The following is a 10,118-nucleotide window of genomic DNA, read 5'->3' as shown; positions in this document are numbered from 1 at the left end:
ACTTCCATCCACTGAAATAGGTCAGATTAATTAATGGAGCAGATTTCCTTTCATCTCAAGAACAGCAAACCATTCAAACCACGGGCAAAATACTGACACGCAATCAGGACTTGCATATTTGCCCACGTTGTATTCATTTGGACTTCTGTGAGGAAATAACTCTCTCAGAGTATCTTATGATAAAGATTTTAACTCGTTAAATACTTAGGAAGAGTACTTAATAGTTGTCTTACCTGCACTATAGGTGCCATAACATACCTTTAAGAATTAACCATGCCAGTCCATGTTCATCTGCAATCAATACATTAAAATGTTTAGCTCTTCTAAGACTTTTTTTCCCCTCCTTTTCTTTCTCCTTTTAATAACAGTCTCATGCTAAAAGCCTGCCATTTCTATTGGAAAAAGACAATTCCAAGAAAAAATATCCATTATAACTCTAAGCCTAATTTCCCTGTCTTCCCAGATTTTCTGCTTACAGTCCCATCTGCATTTTGCACAATGACTTGAAAAAACATAGACATGAATAGTCAAGACAAAGAGATACTTATTAGAATTATGACTTTTATTTTTATTCACTAGAGCAACATTGAGGAAAGAATTTTTACATACAGGTTTTTTAATCAACTTTACAAGCAAATTCCAGTATACAGTATTTACTCTGGCCTGGGTTAAAAAACCAAAAACAACAAAGCAGACAGTAAGGGTACCTCTTGTTTCAGCTAGTATTGAATTGAAGATTTTGCTACACAGGAATTATGTTGGTTTTATGGTGGTGCTTTTACAATTAGTAGGCAGTGAGCAGCTTTGCCATAACAGTGACTGAATTTCCTTGAAAGCACAGTTGTAAGATGACTACACTGAGCCCTACCACCAGGGTCACATGAAATCCACTCTGCTCAGAAAAAGCCTCTGTAACGAGATAAGGAACAGCTACGGAAGCCCTATTCAAGAACTGATTTCCATTTGTACGGCAAGAAAATGTCCATATTAAGAGGATTATGTGCTGTGCAAAACCAGAAATACCTCCCCCCCCAACATGCAACCTACCCCAGTATGACACTTTAGAATGTGCATATGGCTGTGACATGCAAACAAAGGAAATCACGCAAATGGTATTCAGTTTTCAGGCATCGTTACAACAAATCAGCATGTAGATCAAGGCTGAAATGAACTGTACTGACCTAAAATGCAGTCTGGTTGCTATGCCTACTCTCACTGCTGTAAAATGGAAAGTTGAGGAACCCCTTGTTTTTTTTTCTAAACTGTATCAAAATTGTGTCGTTTTGGATTTTCAGGGCCTTTGTAATTATTTCGAGAAAGCTGGAGAGATAATATTGCACTTGTTTCCTCACAACCATATTCTGGGACCATTATTCTTTAAGAGCTATGCTAGTCCTAGGGAAATTTTGCCACTGGCTTTGATTGGCAGTAGGAAGTGCTAGCTTCAGGGAAGGGGAGGGTAATAATGATCTGGCTGTAGCATCAGTGTTAGAATTCCACGGTTAAATTAAAGTCATTGCACAACAAAAACTCAGTACACTATATGAATGCTTTTAAACATGCTAGAGTGCATATCGATCCTGTGAAAGTGATGTGAAAATACCTTGGAAACAGCAACATTACCGGGGAAATTTGTTTCAAACAAAAGCCACACACAGCAGGAGGCATCTAGATTATTTTAGGCACAACTCCAAGCAATAAAGCTCATTTAAAGTGCAATTCTGTTCTTTTCTTTTGTGTTTATTCACTTGTTAAAATGCGTAATTGCCTCTGTACACATATACTGAACAGTAGTTTAATACTTTTGTGAATATTGCACAAAAGAATGAGAAATCAAAACAAAAAAATGGCAATAAATCAGTTTTATAAACCTAAAAAAAAAAAAAACCCTGAAGATATCAAATACTTAAATGTACACATTTTGGATAATCTGCACCAGTACTGATGATATATCTGCACCTTCCAGAGGGTAGATATGATACCTGCAAATACTCAATCCCATTTGACAAGCGCTCTCAGTGCCTCTCATCTATCACTCCCCAAACCCCATCTTTCACTGAGGTGAAGCTCCAAGCCTCACTTCACCACTTCTCTCCCAGCTGCCCATCTCGTGACAGGCTTTGCCATACTCTGGACTTACTATACGTGCAACAGAGCCTTCCCTGGTAAAGTCTGAAGAGCCCAACCATGCAGTTGTCCTAGAGGGATGCCAGGTTAGCAGCTGAACACAAACACAAGCCAGGCTAGCATCTGTCTCATCCATGATCAAATCCTGCTGGCTCCAGCTCAGTGTCTCACTAACCTGTCAGAACAAAACGGGGAAATGCTATAAAAAAGCACTATAATCTACTTATGTTCCTTTAATACATATATACATGTCCATATAAATATAAGATTTTCTTCCGGAAAGAAAAATTAGGAACTGTCTTTTTAATGAAAACCTTGATCATCTCAATATTTTTTGCTTAATTTGCTTTGATTATCTCCTTAATTTTCAGTAAAGGTGCAGATATGAATAAAGGTATAGATATCTATATTTTTAAATGTAAACATAAAAATTGAAACATCACTAAATCAGGCTGGCGATACCTCCAGAATATGAAGCAGAAGATGATGAATTTCTGTCAATAACATTAAGTGAAAACTGTATTTTTACACAAAATAATATACAACTAACAATAAAATCAGCTTCTCTTCAAGGAAAGTAAACTTAAAAAACACACTTTCCACAGAAATCTATACGGACCAGAAAATGAACCAGGAATCTGATCATTCCCTCAGCAGTCTTTGAACTCCTGAGAAACACAGTTAGCTGCCAGGAGCTAGTTTTGGGGAATAAAAAAAGTGAGTTTTATTTTCTTATTGAAAGTAAATACATACACTAAATACCACTAATTCAATGCTTTTCATGGAAATAAATTATTACCAGAGCATAATTGTTACTGCAATCTCAAGTTGTGGTTTCTGATCCTATACCAACTATAACAATTAACAGTATTTGTCTTGCTATGTCTTGCTTACATTGCCATCACCTCAGTTCACAGAAGGTCCTGCAGGCCCCTTATTTCAGACTGATCTGTAGTTCAGAAAAAGAATCTCCCCCTACCCATTTCCCTCCCCAAACTTTTCATTTTTCCGCTCTATCTTCAGTTAAATAAAATTACGGTGTAAGAAATCCAAAATAATTCTTGAATATCAATGATGTACTGAAAACTCAGGTGAGATGACTCTTTTTTCCTTCACCCAACTGAGGTATCCACCAGGATACCCCCAGTTAAAGGGCTTATATTATAGAAGCTGAATATTGAATTCATTTATGAAATGTCTACACCTACTCACTTTAATTCTCTCAAAGAAAATACTGTAATATGTCAATGTCCTACAGCCAGAGCCTAGAACAAACTAACACTGTGTTGCATTTTACTGACATTATGTGCTCTTCAGGAACAGATTTTGGGCCAAATTGTTGCAGCAGCCTTCTGCTGCTGATTTTAAAACCAACTCGACAACAGGGAAAAAAAACCCAAAACCAGTAACATCCAAGAGAGTCATGGGAAAGATGGGAAGAATTGGAGATGGGACATAACAACAAATTTCTGGAAAGCTTCGTTGGATATGCGCACATGTAACTTGCATCATTCGTGTCATGGTCCCAGAGTGCACCAAGACTACTTTCAGAAAGAATACTTCTCCTAGAGAGCACAAAAATGTAGATTTTTTTTTCTGCTTAGTTTCCCCAAGAAGCTCCTTACCAGTTATGCACTAATTCAGAAATTACCAAAAAAAAGAAAAAAGAAAAAAAGAAAAGACAAAAAACCCAAAATAACACATTTTTGAAAAACTCTTAAGAGTACCAGCTCTGGATTAGACATAGTAAGATTGCTCAAAGCAAATAAGCGGGGTTTTTTTTTCTTTTTAAAAAATAGTTGCATTTTAAATATAAGTTTTATTCTGTAAAATAGTTTCAAATTCTTACACATATGGCAGAGTCTGTGCAAAATTTCAAGTCAGGTACTTCAGAGCCTTTCAATATTAAGCAGAAATCAATAAATACAAGCAGAACAATAAAAGTTTAAAATATTAATTAAAATGCATGTTGTGCAACCTCAACATAGGTGTTCTGGACCCCTTATTCCCAGAGGCTCCCTACTTACCAATTCCTAAGAGCCTGCATTGGAAGGTTTGGACAAACATCCTTAGCACTGCATTTCAAGAATCTACCCAGTAATGTGTCTATTCAACACAATAGAAACATACCACAATCATTTAACAAATGAGGATGTTTAAGCGAGAAGATTCATTTCACCCTGTGAAATCTGCCTAACGTCTGTGAACAGTGAAAACAGGATAAATAAAGAACAGAGCTACTTCAGATTACAGCAAAACAAAACAACACAACCCATCCAACCCATGAGATTAAATAACATTAAATATGTCAGTCTTGAGAGAATGATAAATACAAGGATTTTTGCATAGGCCTCTGGAATACAGAGTCAGAATTATGGCCAATAAAACATCTGCTAGTGAGTCTAATTTTCTACCACTCTGACCTAACGAGTACTCAGAACCAAGAAGTTCAACAGAACAGCAATTTCATTGTCTAATAACTCAAACAGAGGTAAGAAATAATTTCTGCCATCCTGAAATAAATAGTGCAGCATTCTGGCATTTGTGGTCATCACAGACTTCAGTATTTGCTTAACTACAAAGATTGCAATACTATCTTTATTACAGACCAACGATAAAATAAAGCACTCAAGAGAAACTGCACAGCTCGTAACATCAGCCTCAGAACATGGCAGGATGGAGAATGCAAACCCTAAAGAAGATGCAGTTTGGAACAGTGACAGGATTTGCAGGCTGCAGGTACAGCAGGCTCCAAGGCAGTCACAAGAGGGGAAGTGGGACACGGTGCGGCAGTGGGTGAGGTGTGGGACAGCCTCAGTGTGTCTTTGGTTTCGGGAGGCGGGAGTGCCGAGCGGAGGGCATGCTGTCCCCGGAGTGCGCACCAGCAGAGTGCGTCTGCCCGCCCTCCTTCCTCTGGACTGGTGGCCTTGGGATGTTGGACTTTAGGGAAGTGTTCTGAGGCTCTGGAGGTACTGGTGTGGATTTCTGACTGCTCACTTGCTTGGATTTGATGAAGGACGTAGTTGGTGGGCGAAGTTTAGACACTTTCTGACTCTGTTTACCCTTCAGGTTATCCTGCCCAGATGTTGGCTGTGGCTGAGTCGAACTCCTCAGTGGTAGAAGCTCACATTCCTTGGAAGCAGCGGAGTGATCTGCAGATCGCATGGGAACGGCCATGGTAGGAGGCACTAAAGCAGTTGGGGGCTTCACGATTCTCGAAGTCTTTGGCTGGGAAGCCTGGTTTGTGAATGAGGGTTGAACTTTCACAGGTAATCCAGTCTGCACCTCTGGAGCATCAGCTCGTGTAGAGGTCTGATAGTGGGAACGAGGTGGTAATGTACCTTTCTTATTACTAGCCACCTTTCCAGGTTCTTCAGTGTTTTTGTTTTTCAAATTGTCCAAATATGATGTATTTTCATCTTTTGTGTTTAACTGTACGCTTCTTGAAGAGTTTACGTCATTCAGGCTATTTGGGAGAGAGATATTTGCAGCATTTCGATTCTGATGATTCCCACTGTCATGCAGATCTGGTTTAGGATATTCACTGTGGGCCTCGATATGTGGAGTTTTTATTAGTTTTCCCTGGGCGAGGTCTGTGGAATTGGGAAGGCTGCTGGAAGGCTGTAGTACTTGAGGCTGTTAAAGAGAAAATAATACAAGAATATATTAGGCATAGAAGACACCACATACACTCAGAATCCAACGTGAGCTGACTGGATGCTTGATAAGGGCTATATATCTGGGTTTTTAAATCAAAACTTTGACTTCAGCAAAACAGGATGAGTCATGGGACGCACACAAATGGAACTCGGAACCGAAGTGGAAAAAAATATACCAGCACTGAAATAAATAACAACATAAAGACAAAAAGGAAACCGACCGGCTTCAAAAGGAAAGATGAAGAAGGCATGGTTGATTGATGGTTCACCTAAATCTGCAGGACAGCGCAAGAATCAACGTCGGTGCAGACCAGTTCTAACCAAGTGCTTAACCCAACACAACAGCTCTGTCCAGCTTCAAGTTCTGCTCACTGCATACTGACCTCAACTACCCCAACCCTTTACTGCACAGGCAGGAAAGGAGTTGGATGGACCACAGGGACTTACAGGCCATTTCCTTGCCTTACTGAGGCCAGAAAATCTGGTGGAAATATGTGCTAATCAGGCTAGTGACTAAGCTAAAGTAACTGTTTTATCTTGAACTGATTTTAAATGGGCTGATAAAGAAGCAGAGTTCATGTGAAAGTAGAGACCACACCCTACCACACCATGGGATAAAGAGAATTGTAGAAGATTTTACATTTTATCAGAAGATACAATCAAATCAGACATGCATCAGACAAGAGAATTGCCAGTACCTCCTCTGGGTAATTTCTATTCTCTTTGCTGTGCCCTGTAACTTGGATACAGATCTTGGAAGCATTACTAAAAATTTTGCAATTCGTGGCAAAACCAAAATCTATTAAAACCTAAACAACAGTTTTAGCAGGTTTGGATTATTTTTCTTTACAAAGGAGGGGAACTGAACTCCTGCCAACTAGCCATCACTCAACTACCTGGATTCTTACCAGTTGACAGGTTGCAGGTACACAGTAAACAGGCTTATTCTGTTTACTAGTTAAATAGAGTAAATAAAAAAGAAGCAATGTTTGTGTTTGGGAGATTTGACTAAAAGTGACATTTTAGTCACTCTCCTGAATTATTCAAAAGTTCTAAAGAGAAAACCCATCATTTGTCTGGTCTTTTTAGCTCTTCTTTGAATCAGTAGGAAGAATGCAATTATTGCTGTGCATGCCAGATTACTGTTACACATTTAGGGCCACAGCCCATCTCAGGACTCTTTAGGCTTTTCATCTTTTCCCTGGCAGGATTACTACTGAAAACTGAATCCTTAAAATTCTTCATCAAGAAAAAAAAAAAAAGGTTAATGCGAGGAAAATCAAGGTTTCTCAGTCTATTTTTTACTTATGGGCAGTTTTTCCCTTTAGAATATAACAGTTATCTCAGAAGGAAAGGCAAAATCTGGACCAGTGACATCCACTATCACTGACAGACATGTAAGGCAAATATCCTGAGCAGTCAGAACATGATTGTTTTGGAAAGAGGGAAAAGATTTTTAAAAAAGGCAAAAAAGTCTCTAAAAAGGTGTAAAATGAGTACAAAAACATTATTCCTTATGTTGCCCAAAACTAGCTTAACTTTGTAAATCCTTCATAACCATACAATCCTACAGGAAGGAAATGCTAAACACAAGGGGTAATTGCATACACTGAGAGAATTACAGCTGAAATAAAATTAGCCCTCCAGATATTTTTTCCATTTTCCAGTGTTTATTACAGAAGTTATTATCCTTCCAGTCTAGGAGCTGACAGCCAGATGTCAGCCAAAATGATTTACTGATTTCAGATCTCACCTGAAAAACCAAAACTGCTAATGAATGCAGAAACCAAAGCAATATGTACCCAATTCCCATGCAAATACTACAACAAATAAATCCTATTTTCTAATCCTACTAGAAGTAAAAAGAAAAATTAAAACATTTATAGCCCACAGTATTGTGTCAAATGTGGAAAACATAACTGTCAGAAAATTCAGAAAATTTTTCTCCCTCTAGGAGCTAGAAAGGGTTTTTAAATGCTACTCTTCAAAAACACAGGTAAATATCATCAATAAAAATTCTGACTTAATATCAAATAATTCTGGCAATACTAATCAGCAAAATTCAAAAATTGGTAAATTACAGAAGAAACTAAATTTGTATGGAAAGTAGAGTTAAACACATATGAAGTACAAAAAAGCTATCAAGGTTTCAATAATGCTGTTTTGAATTCTTCTGATAAAGGCTAGGTAGTATTTGAGCTCTTCTCTTCAGGCAATTTTGCATTTTACATATAAAAATAGCCAAATACACGTTTTCCTCATTATCCTTCATAACCTTAAAAAGTCTAAGCAGCTTATTACCCAGAAAGTTGGTGATACTAAGGTAGAAAATGGCTACGTGCTCAGAATTATGAGGACACTAAAGCTCTGGTATCATCTTTGCTCTGCTGTTTTAAATACTGTACTGCTTTATAATTGTGTATTTCTACTCAAGATCTGTCCAATTATCACAATGACAGATTTTAGTATCATCGAATTTCTACATGCATTAACATTCAAAATGACACTAAAAGCAGCAAAATGCCACTTGCAAAATATGCATGTAACATTTCACAAGGTATCCAACACTGACATTATTGTCACCCACAGCTCATATCTTGGTACTAAATACAACTTCTCCTTTTACAAAGAAAGTCTTTGAAATTCTGACCCTGTTATTGGTAAAAACAATAAGCCAGATGAAGAACTGAAGTACTTGGTGAATTCCATCACACGAAGGAGGAGAAATAGATAAAGAAGCATTCTGCCTTCCAGGCACAGTATTTTACTTCACACAAGTCCTAAAATAGGGTTTTATCTGCATTGTTTTGAGTGCATTTCTGGTAGTATTTCTGGGATGGGACACACCATGATTTGGAATTGACTGCTATGCTACCCAGACTTCTACTTATGTCCCATGAAGAAAACTTGCAGGTAGACAAACACTTGCACTCCGTCGGGATGCTCCTAAAATGCAAAGTTGGACTCGAACATTTCAAGTACAATGGAACTGAAGACACTTACTCCTCCTCAAACTGGAAGTACATTTGACAAAGTGCTTTGTGCACAATGCTCCTTTCTGCACAAAGAAACTGATTTTTCTGTACTGGCAAGAGCTTCAAAGCCTTCCAAATACTGATGTAACCAAAATTACCCAAGAAATAAAGATTTTCATTCCCTACTTCGTTAGCCTAAGAGATTTTTCTATTTCCCTCCAGTACAACTGGCTGTTACATCATCCAGAGAAAGATGACATCCACGGCAACGATTACCACTATTGTACAGTTATCAAACTACTGAGGTCATATTAGCTTTGTGCTGGAAACTGACACATCATGTTGTACTGTTAAAGAAGTTAAATGGACTATTAAAGAAGTTAAAAATGTGGTCATGACCGTGATATACATTCACTAGCTGAAAATTCCCTTCAGTTTTGCTTTGGTTATCTTGATCCCCATCTCAATTCCCTTTAAAATACCTCTGTAGAATGAAATAAAGTCATTTTCTCCCTGCAGTGTCTTGAGGAAGGAGGGAAGCGATGCAATGGAAAATCTGAGAACTGCATGCACATCTCCCACAGACATGCATCATGCACAGGGCAAAGAAAAAACCCAACAGTGAAAATGCGTGAGGGAGAGATGGGAATAAATCTGAAGTTGTACTGTACCACGCTTTATCACAGAAGTAATGGACTAACTTCTCAACTCCTTGCCAATGGCATAATGGAAAGCAGAGACAAGAAAAAGACAAGGACAATGATGTCAGAGGACCAAGACAAAACAATGAGCAATTGCCATGACAAACTGCAACTTTTCACCATTTCAATTGCAATTACCGTGTCCCCCATTGGTTTTTAATCCTCCTTCAAGAAACAAAGGAAGCAACAGTATTTAAATAATGCAGTACAAAAACATTTACAGCAAGACCTGCATGGAATATCTTTGCTCTTACAACTTCAAGGTTTTTAGCAGTTAATTTCTTATACTCCAAATACTGCAACTAGAAATTGTGTGTATTATTAAAACTGTAGAAAAGAAAAAACTTTGCATCCATGTATATGTATGTTCAATATCTAACCCTGAACAGCAAGGTCATTAAAGGCGCAGCATTCCATCCTTGGATCATATTGCCCTCATTTTTCATAACTCAATCTTCCTAGCAACTCACTCACAAGTTGGAAGAGACAACTACCATGGGTTCTTTTTGGAAAGGGGTGGAAGGGAAGGATCACAAACTCTGCTACATAATTCTTTCATTTCCTCATCAGTTCTGCCATCCCTCCTCTCACTGCCTTGGCACAGGATAAGCTGTCATTTCAAACCATGGCCTGTGCAGACGAAGTCCTGATGAAAG

General features: G+C 38.2%; 1 protein-coding gene across 6 annotated transcripts in view; it reads right to left on the bottom strand.

Annotated features, from left to right (window-relative positions):
- Positions 1–541: 541 nt before the first annotated feature.
- Positions 542–10,118, bottom strand: part of CCSER2 (coiled-coil serine rich protein 2) — a 60,467-nt gene continuing 50,890 nt past the window's right edge. For 2 of the 6 annotated variants that reach the window (XM_031060714.1, XM_031060715.1), the window contains exons 11-12: positions 9,433–9,472; positions 5,558–5,763 (exon numbers count right to left, since the gene is read on the bottom strand). In XM_031060714.1, coding sequence (XP_030916574.1) covers positions 5,700–5,763; positions 9,433–9,472 — 104 coding nt within the window. In that variant the 3' untranslated portion in view covers positions 5,558–5,699. Of the gene's footprint in view, positions 5,764–9,432; positions 9,473–10,118 lie in introns of all 6 variants that reach the window. The other 4 variants (XM_031060712.1, XM_031060713.1, XM_005425565.2 and 1 more) reach the window with 2 other exon arrangements.

This window comes from Geospiza fortis, unplaced genomic scaffold, assembly GCF_000277835.1.
Source record: "Geospiza fortis unplaced genomic scaffold, GeoFor_1.0 scaffold92, whole genome shotgun sequence".
Lineage (NCBI taxonomy): Eukaryota > Metazoa > Chordata > Aves > Passeriformes > Thraupidae > Geospiza > Geospiza fortis.
Note: the sequence above shows the minus strand (reverse complement) of the source record. Positions and strands in the feature narration are given on the sequence as shown.